Here is a 19,227-nt window from a genome sequence, read left to right as displayed (position 1 = left end):
AGTTAGCTGTTTGACCATTATGTTTTCATTTGAAATCAAACAGGTCATGCTGGTCGACTAGTTTGGTCAGGCTGTTCAAGCTGGTCATGCTGGTCAATCAGCTTGGTCATGCAGTTCATACTGGATAACCAGTTTGGTCAAGCTGGTCATGCTGGTTGATCAGCTTGGTCAAGCTGGTCATGCTGGTTGATCAGCTTAGTCAAGCTGGTCATGCTGGTCAACCAGCTTGGTCAAGCTGGTCATGCTGGTCAACCAGCTTGGTCAAGCTGGTCATGCTGGTTGATCATCTTGGTCTTGCTGTTCATGCTGGATGACCAGCTTGGTCAAACTGGTTACACTGATCAACCAGCTTGATTAAACCAGTCATGCTGGCCAAGCTTGTCATGCTGGTTTCCAACTTGGCCAAGCTGTTGATGCTGGTCAATCAGCTTGGTCAAGCTAGTAACACAGGTCAACCAACTTGGTCATACTGGTCTATCAGCTTGGCCAAGCTGGTTACACTGGTGAACCAAGATGGTCGAGCATAGAAAACATCAAAGTCAAACATGAACATACCCCATGTTGGTTAACCAGCTAACCTTGAGCTGACCAGGCTGTTTTTCCAGAAGGGAAATGAGAAGTCAAAGGGAGAATAGGGCGGTTTCAGAGATACAGTAATTGATTATTTTTGGGCTGTTTTTCACTGATGGAAAAGTCCTCACGCTCTGTTAACAACCTTTATCAGCTGCTCATCCGCAGAAGAAGCCACTAGAAGTACCACTGTTGTGCGCGGGCAGCAGCCTGGACTTCCTCTCGGTCAGCTGAGTCAGTGCTGAAAGCAAAGTTTGTTTTCCTCTGGTATCTGAAGCGCTTGATTAGTTTGGGTCCTAATTACTGTTTGATAAGACGGTCCGGTTTAAGCCCCAGAGGCCTGTTTATCACACGCTTGCGCATTTACAGGTCTAGCCCAGGCGCTGGGGTCTCTGGTGGGCCCCTCCCTCCCTTCACCACCCCTCTCCGCATCCCCCCATCACGCGCGCTCTCCTCTTCCCTCCGTCTCACCTCCTCACCGCGCGAGTGTCCAGTCGCGGTGTCCGTTCAGCGCGGGATCCGCTCAGTGGATTTTACTCTTCTCTCTTTTCCACGATCGTTTCTTTGACTTCTGTGCGGGGCTGGACACAGAGGTGCTCTGATGCGCAGCTGAGGATCGCCGATCTGTGGGAACTTTAAGACTGGTTTCATGCGGGGACAGTCCATCAGGGTGGTCTCACGATGGCAAAGCCATTTTCGCTTCTTTCTCTCGTGGGCATGATCTCTTCAGTCAGCTGGATGACAGGTAACTCAAGGTGGTGTTTATACAGCACAAGATGTGGCCTAAAAAGTCATAGAAGTCAGTGGTCATCCTGGTGTAATGTGGCTATAGCACTGCTATAGGGTCTGTGCTTTAGGTCATGCTTCATTACGATAGTACACTATAGATTAGCTACACATGCTTAAATTGTTGGAAAACTACCCAGTGAGACTCAGTTGATCATCAGTTGTGACTAGGGTTTAGGATTTGGTTTAGATCTGGTATTAAAATTAAGGCCAGATATTCATTTCAGAATTCAGTTGCTTTAAAGGGGAATTCCTCTGTTTGTTCAAAAGCTCTGTGTATTCCAATCATTGAGACGTAATCAGAGACACTCAGAGTGCTTTGCTGTGAAACGGTTCATTGTAGAGAAACTTAATGACTCAGATTTCTTTACAGTGGTGGTGATAGGAACCAGGGGTCACACTGCCTAATAACTAAGATATAGCCATGTTATTTACTACCCAAAACCACCAGTGGACCTGCATGAGTCTGCTGAGCTTTTATATGTAATGTTTATGATAGTATAGAAGTATCTCTGGAAAGAATAAGTTTTATTTGAGGAATGCTTTACCTTACAACACCCAGCATTTATCTTTGTGCCATGTATTTGTTTTAAAAATGTGTTTTAGGCCAAAACATTATCTCAGGATTGTCTCAAATCATTATGCATGATCACACAATGTATTTATAACCATTCCGTAGAGCAGCTTTCTGCAAGGTAGCTGTTAGAAGCATCTTCAGACGTCTGCTATCTATCACCACTGTTGTATGTCTCTGACTTCATACGTCTCTCTTGAATGAAGTATTTCACATCAAAATACTCTGATTTACTTTGTTTACATGATAAGGACTTAATTATGCTGAACCTTTTTGAAAAAGTTTTGAAAATTTTGAAGGAACAGATGAAATTCCCCTTTAAATAGTTATGTGTTTATGATTTTATATATTTCACAGTAAACTGCAAAAGTAAACCTGAACGACTAACTTTCCTCTTTACTGGCTATTATGTAATGTGTTGTTGTGGATGCCTACACTGAAAAAAGCACTGCGTTCAATTTTAGTCAAGTTACATAATTAGTATTAGTATTGCATTAATAAAATGAACTGTGTGAACTGCTTGTTATATATTTCATTAATGTTTAAATGATGCAAATAAGCAAATTCCATACGTTCCTTGTTTCCTGTTGGTGGAAATGCAATCATCTCAGGAAAGCAGGGCTGTCCACCGTGTGTTCTCAAGTCTGATAGGGCCAAATCAGGATTTCAAACTTGTGTGATATGTTCTTAACATAAAAATAGCTATATATTCATAATCTATGTCTAATAGTGCTGTATGATCAAAATATAGCATAAATCATCCTATATACTTATATATACTCAACCATACTTATCTTAACGATATGGCCATAATTGCACTTGATGTGGCATATTTTTCCCTAGTATTTTGTGCCTTTCCCACACTGCCATTGTTGTTTGAAATGATCTCAGTGCCCAGCAATTCAGAGATCAGATCTCAGCACCTCTCAAATCAGATGCTTGAATTAGCGGGACTCAGCAGGGTGTGTACATTGTAGCTGTGAGCCGGTGTTTGAGTGTGTGAATATGTGTGTGTGTGTGTGTGTGTGTTGTCTCTTGCTTCTCTGGAGCAGGAACCCCACCTCAGGGCTTGGAGCGTGGGGCCATTTAGGCCGGCCCCGGCCCATCTGCCCCAGCTTCCTGTTTTGACACAGTCAGGCCGCCGGGCTGCTGCTGTTGCTCCAGTGGAAAATAGCCCCAGAGCTTATACTGCATGTTCCAGAATTCACAAAGAGCACTGATCTCAGATTCATCTGGCCTTAACTTCTATAACAGAGGCATGTGGGGGGGAGCTGATCCTAAATCAGTGCTTCTACCTTGAGGTCCTTCCTATGTGTGGGCTCAGAATTTTGAATCAGGCTGGTCCAAAGACTTGCATTCACCACCAATCTTGTCTGTTCTCTCTTGGATTCTCATGTGAACTCATGTTGATGCACACAGACAAGAAGAGTTGTTTCTGTTGTTGATACAATGAGAAATGCTAATATGTGAACATTGAATCAATTTAAAAAAAACAAATCCAACAAGATGACATTTACAGCAGATGTTGTTATCCAGAGCGACTAACAGTTTGATCATTTTACACAGGTAGATGAAGGTAATTTTAGGAGTCTTGCCCATGGACTCTTATTCATATAGTGCAGAGTGTTTGCACAGGTATGGATTGAACCCCAGTCTACAGCGTAGATGGCAGTGGTGTTACCCACTACACTATACCAACTAGATGCAGTGATGATTTCTTCTGATTTCAAGATTGCAATGACAGTATATAGACTTACAAAGCTTTATAGAGTACATTATATAATTGTTGCCAATGAAGTTTCATTATGCCATGTATACTAACACATGAGGGTGTTAGTACACATCAGTACAACGTGTTTCAGAATGATCTTCTTTCTTCTAGTGAATATCTTTGGAAATATTTCCACAATATAACAGTGTATTTTAATAGTAGGGTATAATAATAGTTAGTATAATACATTTAAATTATATAGCATGCTTTTATGACTGCATCAACACATGGCACTTAACAGAAGACAAACAAAATTAAGTGTATTTGGACCATTTTACTGAATTAATTCCAATGTACTGCAAATGTACTGGAAGTTGAGCATGTAAGAATTTCGTAACCAAAAGTGATAAAATAATAATAATAATGATAATAATAATAATAATAATAATAATAATAATAATAATAATAATAATAATAATATGGTGATGATGATGATGATGATGATAATGATGATGACAGTGATGGTGATGATGATGATAACAACAAAAGCAAAAATAACTTCTGTGATATTAAAAAGATTTCACTTGTATCATATTCAAGACAAAAATATGACAGTTGCAAATCTAACCACAGACATACATGGTATCCAGAGTAGTCAGTCACTGCTAAAAACTCAACAGGGACACGTCATGACAGTAATGCTAATTCAGCATTACTGCTCCTATGCAGTTTTCAATTTTATGTAATCAGCAAACGTCTGGTGGTGTTTGATCACTTTCATAAGGTTTAATGCTACTTACTACAAGTGCACCGCAAACATGGACATTTGAAGCCTGTAACTGCTATTCAGGTAACTTTACGCACGTTGTATGTTGAAGTAGCCCAACTGTTAGCCTGTTAACTAGCTGGCTTAAACAAAAACTTTTCCGAAGACATGTGACACACAGGCACCTACAACGTAGGTATACCTGCTACTTCAGTGTACCCGTTAACCACCTACTGATTTGTAGTATGTTTTTTGGCAGAATAACCAGAACTAAAATCATCTTTTTAAAGCTACATTATGTAAGATTTGGGGATTTGGAGAACAATGTTAATTTTTACATTTGAAACCTGAACATTAAGCCAATCCTTCTTTTTGAGCCTGTGTGTATGACATTAATGCATAAAGGCGTATGATAAAGTCTGAAAAACTCCTGCAAAATCTGACCTCTAACTTTTATGTGACTATTTCAGGCTTTAGATCATGACTCACAGCAGTGCATGCACACCAAATAGTTAGTTTTTTCCTCCTGACCTTTAACAAAATCTTACAGTTTATGTTGGGTTATTGAAAATTTGAAATTGTTAGGTTGGATATGTTTGTTGTGTTACAGTTAGACAAATGCACACAATTTGACTGAGTGAAACATTATAGTCTGCAGTAAAATAAGTACATTTAAACAATATGTTTGGACTGAAAATAGACTATATTTAGAACATTTCTGCTAGAACTATGACTGAACTGAAAAAAGATGTGAAAATATGAATAAAATTAATTTAAAGAATATATCAAATTTAAGAAGTAACAATGTTTCATTTTCTGTTTCCAGCTATGGAGCTCAGGTTTGTACCTGACCCCCCAGCATTGAGCATCCCAGATAAAACATACAAAATAAATGCGTCAGACACACTGGAGATCACTTGTAGGTAAGCCTAAACTACACTACATAATGAGGTGAATGGAAGGTTAGACAATGACATCATGTGTTTAAACTCAGATCACACTAATTCATTAGTGAATTTATTAATTAAGAAATACTCCAGCTTTTGTATAGCCTCTCTTTTATATGTCACATCTATAGCATACGGCCAGTTATTGCTGCCAGTAATTTTGATATGTACTTAGTAAAACAACAAAAACCTATACCTATAATAGAAGCCAATGAGCATGTACTGCAAGAACATTTCTTATTGCCAGTGATCAATGCTCATATGCTGCAGTAGTACAGATATGTTGAAAAAGACTGGAGTGTTGCTTTTAGACATGAGATACTAAGCCTAGGTTAGCCCATTTAACACCAAATAACCATTGGTGACTCCAGACTTCCTTTCCTCACTATCATAACGCCATCATTTTGCTAATAAATTATAGTGGTTAAAGAATAATTCATAGTAGTTACCAGATAATAAACCTTAAGATTAATTACTGTATTGAATAATAAGCTGAGAGAGTAAAGAGTCATCAGTAATACTAAGTGATAGTGAAAATGGGATCACTTAAATGTAATAAATTGCCAACTGTTTTATCATAAAAGTCTGTTTATCACTACATGGTGCATCTACCTGTCCTACAGGGGCCGCCAGATCCTGGAGTGGTACACACCTCACAACCTCATCGGCTCTGAAAACAGGCTTGCTGTGACCGACTGCAGTGGGGACGGACTGTTCTGTAGCACCATCACACTGACCGCGGCCATGGCCAATGAGACAGGAGAGTATCGTTGTTCCTACAAAAACCTGGCCGTGGAGGATGGGAAGACTGCCAAGACAGTGTATGTCTTTGTGCAAGGTGAGCTGCTCTCAACTCTTGTAACTGCTTGATAATGATAACTAGAGCTGTCAATGTGAATTATATTAGTAATTGTGTAAATGACCATTTATTTTGATGATTAAACAAGTTATCAGTGTACCACATATTTAATATGGTGTTTGAAAAGATTTTAAATACTTATCTGGAAAAAGGTAAGTGAGGAAATTAAAAAAAATTGTAAAACATATAAAAATATAAAAACACTAGGGTCTACTTTTTACTGTAAGAGAGAACTGAAAGAATAACATACACTGATGTCCCACAAATTGCTGATTATTTGCTGACAAGGCATCAAGTAGATTCATTTTAATTTATATTTTTAATCAGTTTAATTAGGTAATCTTGAAAGCCTAACTACTTATATAGCATCTTTCATACATAAACAAAAGCTCAAAATGCTTCAAAATATGTATATAATAAAAGACAATGCAATAAAACAATCAAAGGGTGTAGGGCAAAACACCCATGTCATTGGGCATTTTTTGCCTAGCTATGAAAGCTGATACAATGCACATTTTTACTGTGGTCCAGTGGTAGCATGTACAATGAATATAAAAATGGGCCTCATACATAACCTGGTGGTACGCCATAAAGAATATCATGTTCTCCAGAGAGATGTTCCTTTAGACTAGTAACAAATTCTTTATTCTTCACTCTACATTCTTCCTTTAAGATGTCTGACTTTAGGGCGGTGCAATTTTCAAAGCAGTTGTATAGTGTGAAAGGTAGCATTTAGACCTAGAAATACAAGAACTGAAAACAAATAACAGCTTAGTTAAGTCAGAGAGTTAAGAAGAAGGGTCTGAGTTAGTCACAAGACTGTTTATAGACCTTTCATAGTAATAACTAGGTACATAGTATGAACATTCCAAAAATATATATCTTTGCAGCTGTGTCTCTAAAACAGCAGCTAATCTACAGTTGTTCATAATTTCATGTATTATATGGAAAAAGTTCAGTGATTTCAATATAGGAGGTTGCTCGGTAAATAAATGTAAAATTTAATTTTTGATTATTTAGTTTAAAGGTCTTGGTCAATACTCTAACATTTAAAAAGGGAAATCTGGGAAAAGGTCATTTGTTTGGGGTCTTCAGCTTAAGCTTCAAACAGAACTTGGTGGTTGTGACAGCGTGGTTCCTTTCCAAGTCTGATTTTACATGTAAAGTCTGTTTAGGCACTGATAAAGAGTGAGGCAGAGAGACAGAGAGAGAGAGAGAGAGAGAGAGAGAACTATCTTGCCTTAGCACACATCCTGCTTGATCCTTCAGTGTGACCTCTCCACATGTGTCACCTCTGTATTCTACTTCCTGTTAGAGCTGTACCAGTCCATGATCCTGCATCCTGTTGCCATTGGTTCAGTTCAAGGAGAGAAATTACGCGAAGTTTATTAAAAAGTTCATTAAAAGTTACTGGAAATAACATTAAAGGGCCCATATCCTACATATTCCCTTAAGGTCCATGTGTAACAGCTGTGTGGTTGTTTTATGTACCAAAAACAGTCATAATTATTTTTTTGTGTGACATTTTTTCGACCTCTCTTTATCCCCTTAAACAGGCTGTGTTTCTGTTACTGTGGCTTCTTGATACATGAGCTCTGTTGTGATTGGCTGCCCTGTGTCTCATTCAAAAAACACTGAAACGCTCCTTAGAACTTCAGGTGAAAGGGCAGAGCTAAACAGCTGTAGCCTGAATAGGTGGATGCATATGCAAATAAATTGGTTTTCATGACATCACAGAAACAATGAGTTTAAAACATGTTGTTTTTTGTAACAGAGTTCCAGTTTGTGGACTATGTTGGTATGTTTTTAAACTTTAATGCTTACATATGACAACAAATGTTTTTTTTTTTTTTTTCAAAAAAGTGAAAGGTGTTAGTTTTTCCGTGATGTGGGCCCTTTAAGTACCTCAGCCAGACTGAAAGCATAAAATGCAAAAAAAGTGATAGAAGTCTAAGCACTTTCTTGTTTACTGCATAAATGTAAAACTTCTCTCCCTCCAGACTATCGTATGCCGTTTGTCCGCTCGGTTCAGGATTATGACGTAGTCTTCATTCGAGAAGATGAGCAGGTGGTCATCCCCTGCCTCGGCACCCTGGAGGACCTCAATGTCACTCTGTTCACGGTGAGGAAACAAATACAGAGTATTTACAAATTAGCTGGTATTAGCCAGAGGTGGGAGAAAAAAAACATAGAAAACATAGCAAGCATAGTATTGTGAAACTTTGGGTGAAAGAATGGCATCACTACACAGAAACCCAGCCATCAATGTTAAATTATTAATAATTTCAACATTGATTTCAACATATAATTATAACATTGTATCATAGAACCTTTAATAATCCATACTTACCAATAGATAATGTCTAACTGTAAAATATTAAAATGTACTACATTTGTTTTGTTAGGAAACAAAATGTCAAAACAAGTGGCAAAATGTGACACTTTAAACAGACCATTCTGAGCTTGCTGACACTATTGTAAGAAAAACATCCCCCAGACTCCGACATTTCCCCCTCTGTGCTTTACAGTGCCCTAAATGCGAAGATCATCAGTTTATGGTGCTGAAAGTATTTCTATGAAAAAATACACTATTTGGCTAAATATGTCAACACCTGAACATCACACCCATATATATATATATATATATATATATATATATATATATATATATATATATATATATATATATATACATATATATATATATATATCTTGTTAGACATCCCATTTCAAAGCCAAGAACATTGATATGGAATTGGTCCTCCTTTGTGGCAGTAACAGTCTAGAAAGGCTTTCCACAAGATTTTGGCATGTGTCTGTGGGAATTCAGACAAAAGAGCATTTGTGAGGTCAGGCACTGATATTGGACAAGAAGGCCTGGCTCACAGTTAATGTTTCAGTTAGTTCAGAGGCCACTGGAGTTCGTCCTCACCAGACCTGTCAAATAATGTCTTTGTAGACCTCGCTTTGTGCACAGGGGCACAGTTATGCTGGAACAGGAAAGGGCCTTCCATAAACTTTTGGGGCAAAGTTGGAATCGTATAACTGCCTAAAATGTCTTTGTAAGTTGTAGTATATGGCATTACTCCTAGCTGAAGCTTAAGGGCCTAGCCCAAACTCTGAAAAACTGCCCAATTATTCCTCCTACACCAAACTTTACTGTTAGCATTGTACATTCCAGTATGTATTGTAGTGTTCTCCAGTCATCCTCGAACCCCCAATTTGTCCATCGGACAACCAGATAGTGAAACATGATTCAACACTTCAGAGAACATGTTTCCACTGCTCCAACAATTGCTATAACAATTCCATGTTTAAAGTCTCTGAGCTCTTCAGTACTACCCATTCTGTACCAGTGCTTGTCTAAGGAGATTGCATGGCTATGCGCTAGATTTTGTACACCTGTTACCAATGATTGTGACTGAAAAATCTGAACTGAATAATTAGGAGGAGCGTCCACATACTTTACCCTATAGTCCATATATAGACTATATAGACCATATAGTCTGTCATTTTGTTGAACATTTTATGTAGTAGCCTAAAGAACTTCTTTAAAGTTAACCAGTTGTGGTTAATATGTCCAAATCTGGGGCCATTTTATGAACATACGCACAGCAATAAATTCACACTCAGCACACTTTAGTGAAGGAGAGTCTCTCTCTTTGTGTAACTGCAGATTGCTGTTGTCGGAACAAAACCTCGTTTTTTACATTTGAAAATGTCCGTTGCCCTTTACACTGTAAATTTCATGATGAATGGACAAAAATACTCGGCCCAAAATTACTTAGTTCCATTGACTTGTTTGTTTCTTCTCCTGTGAAGTTAACATTTTGGAGATATGAGGTTTTGTTCCAACAACAGCGAAATGTAACAAGAGCCTATCTCGATATCACATCTTCTGTTATGTAACCTAGTTTTCTGGGCACAGACTAAATTGTACTGAACTTCTTATGCAATGGTCACGGTGACTGTTGCACCACTGTAAAGTTCACCTTATAGCATTTTGCTTTAACAGAAGTATCCAATGAAAGAACTGGCCACTGACGGAAAGGACACGTTCTGGGACAGCAAAAGAGGTTTCATCCTCCCTAGTCATGTGATCAGCTACGCAGGTGTGGTCTTCTGCCAAACGCGCCTCCACAACGAAACCTTCCAGTCCTCGCTCTACATTGTGGCTGTTGTGGGTAAGGATGGCAGCACTGACACAGACTTTGCACTGCATTATCATTCATATATTTTATGCAGCAGTTTCATACAGTCTACTATCTAGTCATGGCGTGTGGGGAAATGTTTAGTATCTCTTAAAACATATGGGAATTTGTGACTGCAGAATTGCTGTTGCGTTTGGAAATTCGAGAGAGGCTGTTTGGTTGTAAGGAGAACAATAATCCCCTCCCTTCTCTTCCTCAGGATATAAGATCTATGACCTCACTGTGAGTCCTACTCATGAGAAGCTGACCGTGGGGGAGAGGCTGGTGTTCAACTGCACTGCTCGCACTGAACTCAACGTGGCCATCAACTTCCAGTGGTCCTTACCTCAGGACAGGGTCAGTGTGTGAAGATTGCTTATAATGGAGATGCAAAAATAATGATCACACAAGCCTGTTCAGCTGTTCATGACCTTAGAAGGCTTCCTCACTTGCGCAAGAGCAATAATCTTAGTCATTTTCCCAAACATGTCATAGTCAAATTCAGACCACTTCAATTGACATTCAGACTAGTTCAACGCAAATTCACAAATTCACTAAATGTTCACTAAATTTTATTAATTAATTCCGTTTGTTCCAATTCAATAAAGTTTATTAAAGTTTGATTAACCCTTGTTTGGTGGTCAGGTCTGTGGGACCCATTTTCAATGTTTACTAAAAGAAAAAATGATGCGATTTATTATTATTTGAGCCTCAGATTCCTTGGCCTTTGCTCATTTTCAGTGAAGAGCAATATAACATATATATAATATAACACATTTTCGGTGCCTGTTCACCCCTCTACACATTTATTTTACCTGTTGGGTGAACCCGCGGGGAATAAAAGTGTGGAGGTGCTGTGTCCTTCACTCTGTTCTGGCCTGCTGTTAGTGTGTGTGTCTGTGTGTGTGTGTGTGTTTGTATATGTGTGTGTTTGTATATATGTGTGTGTGTGTGTGTGTGTGTGTGTGTGTGTGTGTGTGTGTGTGTGTGAGACTGGCTACAGCTGCTAAAGGAGAACCCTACGCTGGACACTTGTGATGTTTTAAACACCTGATATTTTTACAGAAATTGTTATGGCTGTGTTGATTTGAAAAAACAATAGTGTGATGGGTCCACCAGACCACTGAGTAACACACACATCAACACCACACAAGGGTTAAATTTGATTTACTTCAGTTCAATTACATTCCAATTCATTCGAGTGCAGGCCAGCTTTAGTTTTTATGAGTTTAGTCCTCTTTCCCTTTCATTTAAATCAGACCTTCTTTTTATGTCCCACCAGAGAAACACCAACCGTTCTACACGAACGCATTACGAGACTAAGTCCAACAAGAAGAAGCTGTGGAACACTCTGGAACTGTCCAACTCACTGATTATAGAGAATGTAACAGTTAGTGACATGGGGGAATATGTATGCACGGCATCCAGTGGTCAGATGGTCAAAACTGCCCAAGCATCTCTTATAGTGTATGGTGAGTGAGTGATGTCTACTGCAGTTTTCAGGTTCCTCTTTGGATGCACCTCCTGGTTTACATGCTCTACCTTACAAGCTCTAATTGTGCTAATTAAGAGGCTTTTTAAAGCATTTTGGGTTTTCTGAAATGTTTTGCTAGAGCTTTATTAAACATGCTACATTTAAGATATGACATTAGCATTGAAAAGACGTGATGTTGAGGGGATTTGCATGGGGTTATCCATATTGCCTAACTGCTCAGTAGGGATATTTGGATATAGTTTTCTCTAATAAAATAGATTTGGAATCTTTATTGACAAATATACAATTTTATGCCAATTTTATTGACAGTTATATTTTGATATTGCAGAAAAGCCTTTCATAGCTCTGAATGAGCAATGGGTTCACGTTGTGGATGCAAACACAGGCCAACGAGAGGCAAAGATCCCAGTGAAATACGATGCTTATCCAGAGCCTAATGTGAAGTGGTGAGTGGCAAGTGTGTCTTTCTTTTTCATTCAGATGTACTTTAATTATAATATCATTTAACGTCATATCAGTATCAAATTTCAATAGCTGTATATGGTCATATGTATATGCGTTGCCATGTAAAAAAAAATCATGACATGGTTATCCCGCCATCAGTTAATTAATAATCTTAATCTTAATCTCAATCTTAAGATTTGTTTTATAAATATTCAGAGACAAAAATGAAACGTAGTGTATGTAGTTATGAGGATTTGTAGTTATGGGTTGTTGAGAGTTAAAGGGCCTGTATTATTATGATTTATTAATGTTTATTAATGTTTGATTGTATCATATCTGTTTTTGTTAGAGTGTCTGTATTAAGACCTCTGTCTTACTGATCTTGTTCTTCAAGGTTGAAAAATGGCCTGTCCATTTCCAGTGAAGAGTACAGAATGAAGCCGGCCAAAGACTCTCTCACTATATTTGACGTCACAGAAAAGGATGCTGGGAATTACACTGTGGTCATGACCAATAAGATCACTAAAGAAGCTCAAAGGCAGACATTCCAGCTACTTGTCAATGGTACTGTTCTTCTCTTCTCTTCTCTTCTCTTCTCTTCTCTTCTCTTCTCTTCTCTTCTCTTCTCTTCTCTTCTCTTCTCTTCTCTTCTCTTCTCATCTTGTCTCTTCTCTTCTCTTCTCTTCTCATCTTGTCTCTTCTCTTCTCTTCTCTTCTCTTCTCTTCTCTTCTCTTCTCATCTTGTCTCTTCTCTTCTCTTCTCTTCTCATCTGATCTTGTCTTTTCTCTTCTCATCTTGTCTCTTCTCTTCTTATCTTGTCTCTTCTCTTCTCCTTTCTTCTCTTCTTATCTTGTCTCTTCTCCTTTCTTCTCTTCTCATCTTATCTTGTCTCTTCTCTTCTCTTCTCTTCTTATCTTGTCTCTTCTCTTCTTGTCTTATCTTGTCTCTTCTTTTCTTTCCTCTTCTCTTCTCTTTTCTTCTCTTCTTTCACATTTTGCACTCTTCTCTTCTCTTCTCTTCTCTTCTCTTCTCTTCTCTTCTCTTCTCTTCTATTCTCTTCTCTTCTCTTCTCTTCTCTTCTCTCACATGTGTATGTATTGTATACAGCTCATCCTAAGATATTTGAGAAGGAGGTGCCGTTGGATCGGAATGTTCACATGCTTGGTAGCAGCCCCACCCTCACATGCACTGCTTCCGGGGGCTCCAGCCCTGTCACTATCCAGTGGCAGTGGATGCCCAGTGAAGACTGTCCGGCTCGATTTCAGTAAGTTTACTTGCCACATGACTGGACAATGGAGAATTTTTAGGAATGATGAGGTAACGCTGTTTTGTACAGCAAAGCTATAATCTCTGATCCTGCAATTGAACCTAATCTTAATATTTGTTGGTTTTCATGTGAGTTTCTATGATACAAAAGGCTCAGTTGAGTGGAAGGGGTGGCAAGACTGTACTTGTAATGAAAAATTGGAAGAAGTGGTGATTTTACTTTAAACTAAAGATCAGGGTCTTTAAACTCTGTACTAGAGGTTCCTGAAACTGCAAAACAATTTTCCCGTATAAAGCACCTGACTGAATCAAGATCAAAGCAAGAAAAAGTTTTGTAACCTAGAACTTCAGAATGCATGATGTTTCCATCTTTGCTGGATTGCCTGATTTGAACAGTTTACGCACCTGATTTGAAAAGTTTTGCCTTATTGTTTACAAAACTTCTTATCTTGTTTTCATATTTGTGCTGCTGCATAATGTCAAAAATGATGTAGTTTAATAACCAGTTGCCTTTTGTATGTGCGTGCATGCATGCGTGTGTTTTTGACGGTCCCACAGAAAGCCAGTGCTGTTTGATTGTTTGGACGTTGAAAGCTGCTGACTGTTAAGCTAAGGCACGCAGAGTTCTGATGAAAAATAGACTTTGAGACAATACGAGTGAACTCCAACCTCTAACAGATAGGAGGATGTGATTCAGACTCTACACAATGAAATCCGTGTGTTGGTTCAAAACAACATGGACTTATGCAGCGGTTCGTTGCCAGATGACAACATTGATGTTATGCTTGTTCGGAGAGCAACAGTTTATAGCTTTTTGTATGAATTGGATAATGCAGTTTCAGAAGAATCTGAAGTCATGAGACTGTTTGAGTTTTGAATAGAATGAAGTTTATTTAGAATTAAATGATTGGTCTGTATTTCTCAAGAATACAGAAAGTACAGTAAGTGCACAGATGCTGCAGTGCACAATGCAGTGCTGAACATTACTTACGAGTTACAAAGTACTTTGAGTTTCCATAGACATCATTCATTTTCAATATGAGCTCATGATTTCTGGCAACAAGAGGCAGTAAGAGTGTTGATGATGAGAAATGGAAGAAAATAGTTGGGCAAGTTTAACTTTATGCAAATGTGGAGCGAAGCAATGTGGCAATAGACCCTTTTCACATTTCTCTTCCGTCAGTTTCTTTTAGCAGGTAATTTTATTCCTGTGCCTGCGATTTCATAAACTTCGGAGCAAGCACGCAATAAGATCACAGTTGATCTGGCCATCTGAAGGGTAGAGGGTTAATATTTTCAAGTAAATACCAGCATCAGTGTCTGCATCACTTTGCCGTCACTTTGCTGAGAACGGTGTTTATAAGACTCCTCCAGGTCTACTCACGCTCAGAGGTGGTGTACCCTGCCGTGTCCTTTGGATTAACTTTCCAAAAGCTTAAGATTTGAGAGCATTCATGCGACTTGGATCAGATGTCAAAAGCCAGGATGAGGAGGAGAATGAAGTTAGAATAAGAAGCTGACTTCAACTTAATCAGAAGTATAGCGGTTTACTGACAACCTGACCTCACAAAGCACTGCAGCCACACATTTAAACTAATTTGTTGGCTGATGCTTTATGATAATGCCGTTGTCGGAAGAAAACCTTGTATCTCCAAAATGGCAACTTTACAGGAGAAGGAAAAAACCTACTTTTACTTCTAATGTAAGTCAGTGGAACCAGACTTTTTAACAAGTCATTTTGGGCCGTTTCTTTTGATCGATTCATCATGACATTTACATGCAATTTAAAGAGCAACAGACATTTTCAAATTATGTAGAAACCTGAAAAATGATAAATGAGATACAAGGTTTTCTTCCAACAGCAGCTATATATACCAGAAATAGTTGGCTTTTTTTAGTATATATATATATGTATACTAAATATAAATACATATATAAAATAAAAAAATATATGTCTATACACTAAAAGAAGTCAACTATTTCTAGTCTGTTTAGCTAAGTTAGATTGGTAGGTTAGCCAAGTTAGCTGGCTATGTAAAAGTAGCTTTCCTTAAAATTTCAAAAAGTAATTTTTGGTGAAAAGCCTATATCTGTTATTCTTCTCGGCGTGTGCAGAGATGGAGGAACGGTGGTGGTGCTTTCACTGCGAACAGGGGGTAGTGATCACAAAGACCAAACATTGTTCTCTTCACATGCTGACAGCACAGATAGTTTTCAATTTCTAAACCACATTGGCAACCTGGATGAAGACCAGGATACGGTTTGAATGAGTTGAGAGAAGATTTGTAGATGTGTTCTTACAAAACAATTCCATCTTTTGGGTGACTATTGAGTTCTATTATTAGTTTGCAATGTTAGCCTCATACCTACAGCTCTAAATTAAAGAAGCAAAATTTGGTTTCCCAGTGGTAAACTGGGTCAGTTAGATTTTTCACTAAACTATCCAAGTCAGTGATTGGTGGATATTTTTAGTTTCAGCTGCTCATTGGCTCCCTGACTGGAGCTTGCTCTGCTTGAGTAGTGTCAGCAAGTAAATTGATTAAGAACACATGAAGGATTGAGTCAAAGCTTTGATTGACAAAGCAAGTTTAGACCACACCCTGTCTGACGATGTCGTGACTGAGCGCTAGCCATTTTTGGTTAGCCATCACGCAAGCCTTATCTTCAGACTTCACCTTTGCCTGCTTCCTCTCTCTTCATCACAACTTCCTGTTGTTCTGAACAAACTCCTTCAAATCTTCTATTCCTGCTATATCCTCGTGTCCTTGATCAAACAGCTTCACCACAATGACCGAATCTGAAATCGACTCCAGTTTGATCTAGTTGGTCATAGTGCTCTACCTAGAGTGTTTAGAAGTGAGCCAATTAGGATTCGTTCAGTGTCTCGAACGTTCTGTCTCCCTTTCCTTTTTCTGTTTTTCTGTTTTGTTTATGTATTTAACTTCTCTTTCCTCTCTGTCTCATCTCCTCTAGCTGACCCTGATGAGTCCTGTGTCTGACCCTAATGACTGCTGTTTGTTGACATTTCCTATTATGCTCTGTTCTTGTAAATACATTGTATAATGGGACAGCTCCAGCTGTTAGTGAAGGAGATTTATGGTGTTCTAAGTTTAACAGGCATATAAATAGATGCGCTGGCTGTTTACTTTATTAGGTTGTTTTTGTTGATCCAGTTTGTCTATGGGTGGCATAGATTGTGGCTCTGGGGCAGATCTCCTCTATATGTTGATGTGTTGCTGTCTTTTCAGTGTTCTCCAGAATTATTTGTATCCTAGGGCATAAAAACACAAGAAAGGAAGATTTTAAAAAGATATATCAGTTTATTAATTTAAAAACATGAAAAGACTTAAAGAGAAAAATAATGGATTTCAGTACTGTTGGAACAAAACCTCATACCTTCCAAATGATAGCTTTACAGGAGAAGGCAAAGACATACTTTAATGTAAGTCAATGGAGCCAGACTTTTTTCCAAAGTAATTTTGGGCCATTTCTTTTGACCCAATCGGCATGAAATGTACACACAATTTAATGGACAACAAGCTTTTTCAGATTATGTCAAAAACTGAAAAGTGACAAAAATGCAGGTACGAGGTTTTTGTTCCAACAGCAGCGTTTTAGTACTTTCTTTTAGAGGTAACAGCACTGAAGGCCAGCTGTATGTACACAACAAGTTGCGATGTGGCCACAATATGTGCTTACACTACACCTGAAATTAGCACTAAGTCACTAAAGCTAATCATGAAATATCAAGCCTGCCTACAGAAGCCTGTCTGCAAGGTTGTGAACAGTTCAGTCACAAGCTCAAGTTCAGCCGCAAAGCAGCAGCAGTGTTAATAAATCAATTTCTTTACCATCAAAACCTTCTAATAGGGTATAATTCTACTCCAGCTTGTGAAAATGGAATTTGGGAAGCAGTGACATGGTTTGCAAGCACATATTTTGGCCAAATCAAGGCAAAATTCTCATCATTATATGTGCAAAAGTTTGTGGACACCTGATCACGCAACGTCTCTTCTGAACGGAACATTTTATCCCCCCTTTGCTCCAGTAACAACTTCTACTCTTCTGGGTAGGCTTTACACTAGATGTTAGAACATTGCTGTGAGGATTTGATTGCATTTAGCCACAAGATCATCAATGAGGTCAGGCACTGATGCTGGTTGGTTAGTTCTAGATTTGTCATATTAATGTAATTAATGTAATGTCTTCCTAAAGGCCAAAGACGGATCAGACTGCAGAATGTGAGGGGAAATGGAGGGAGATTTCCAACAACACAGGGAAGAATCGCATAGGCAGACTTACCACCTTCATCGACCCCTCGCTCAAGGTGACCCAAACCAGCCACCATGTGACCACAAACTCACAAACACAACAGCAACTGCATAGAGTTTACTGTCATAGTGTGAATTTATAGTGTAATGTGTTGGTAATTGGAAAATGCAGTGTGATTGTAATGTGATGGTAATGTTATGTCATTGTGATACTACAATGTGATGGTAATATGATAGTGTACAGTGATAGTGCAATGTAATGACAATGTAATAGAGTACTGTTGTTGTGTTGTGATAAAGGTGTGATCGTGTAATGTGACACCATCATGTGATAATAACGCGATGGTGTTCTGTGATAGTGTAATTAAAAAAGGCACCTTTTTAATCTCAGGCATGAACCACACTCACTATTACCAGCACCACATCACTTTCATTTTAAAACATGGGTCAAAGCTGCAACCAGCTTTCCAAATGCATTAAAATCTCTCAAAACCAGGTGTCTTTTGAGCACATCTTCAATGATGTCTGGTGTTATCACTGATGTCTGCATTGTATTTTTGCACCTTTAATGATGGAGTTGTGTTTTCTTGCAGACGATCAGCACATTGAAGATCCAAAAGGCTGTGGCTCATGCCCTGTACAGATGTGTTGCCTCCAATAAAGTAGGAGTGGAGGACAGAGTCATTGTCTTTCAAGTAACACGTGAGTCAGTCCATGCTCACTGTAGTGCTCCCATTCTGTTTCACCTGCAGCTTAACATATGCAAAAGACTTCCACTCATATAAATGATCATAATTGAGGATGACAAGCTTTTATACTAATATAAGCTTTGTTCAAGTAGCTTCAAGGGGTGTTTGGATGCCTTTTCAAACTTTTTCAAGTACACTTCTTTTCATTGTTGCCTATGGAGCAGTGCATTCCACCACTGGAGAGCTCTCATCTACCCCGAGGAAAGCACTTTGCATTTTAAAACTGCATGTTTAAATTGAAAAACTGTCGACTTTAGTACTGACTGCACACAAGTGTTCACAGTGACCAGTCAATATTGAAGATGCCTCCTCTCCTCTCACTCATCCAACATGGCGAGCAGGCCGCTTTTATCTGTGAAGAAGACAGAATAGCAACAAATGAAGCACCCCCCCCCCACATACACACACATGGCACCCATAAACCCACCGCTGATCAAAGAAGAAAATAATAGTGAAAAAATAAATAAATGAACAATCTCTATGACATATGAAGTAATACAAAACAGGTTTCACCATAAGCTGCCAGTTTTCTTACCTGCACTTTCCAAAGAGTTGAAGGTCCACCCGTTAGGTCCTTGCAGTTAAAAGTTCCACATTA

The 19,227-nt window shown here is 38.6% G+C and overlaps 1 protein-coding gene across 1 annotated transcript in view; it reads left to right on the top strand.

Annotated features, from left to right (window-relative positions):
* The first annotated feature begins 1,251 nt into the window (after positions 1-1,251).
* Positions 1,252-19,227, top strand: part of kdr (kinase insert domain receptor (a type III receptor tyrosine kinase)) — a 43,485-nt gene continuing 25,509 nt past the window's right edge. The window contains exons 1-12 of the mRNA XM_017688082.2: positions 1,252-1,315; positions 5,234-5,330; positions 5,978-6,192; positions 8,214-8,335; positions 10,229-10,397; positions 10,624-10,760; positions 11,686-11,875; positions 12,227-12,344; positions 12,737-12,906; positions 13,451-13,607; positions 17,825-17,936; positions 18,474-18,582. Of these exons, the coding sequence (XP_017543571.1) occupies positions 1,252-1,315; positions 5,234-5,330; positions 5,978-6,192; positions 8,214-8,335; positions 10,229-10,397; positions 10,624-10,760; positions 11,686-11,875; positions 12,227-12,344; positions 12,737-12,906; positions 13,451-13,607; positions 17,825-17,936; positions 18,474-18,582 (1,660 nt within the window). The remainder of the gene's footprint in view (positions 1,316-5,233; positions 5,331-5,977; positions 6,193-8,213; positions 8,336-10,228; positions 10,398-10,623; positions 10,761-11,685; positions 11,876-12,226; positions 12,345-12,736; positions 12,907-13,450; positions 13,608-17,824; positions 17,937-18,473; positions 18,583-19,227) is intronic.

This window comes from Pygocentrus nattereri, chromosome 4 (genome assembly GCF_015220715.1).
Source record: "Pygocentrus nattereri isolate fPygNat1 chromosome 4, fPygNat1.pri, whole genome shotgun sequence".
In the NCBI taxonomy this organism is placed as follows: Eukaryota; Metazoa; Chordata; class Actinopteri; order Characiformes; family Serrasalmidae; genus Pygocentrus; species Pygocentrus nattereri.
Note: the sequence above shows the minus strand (reverse complement) of the source record. Positions and strands in the feature narration are given on the sequence as shown.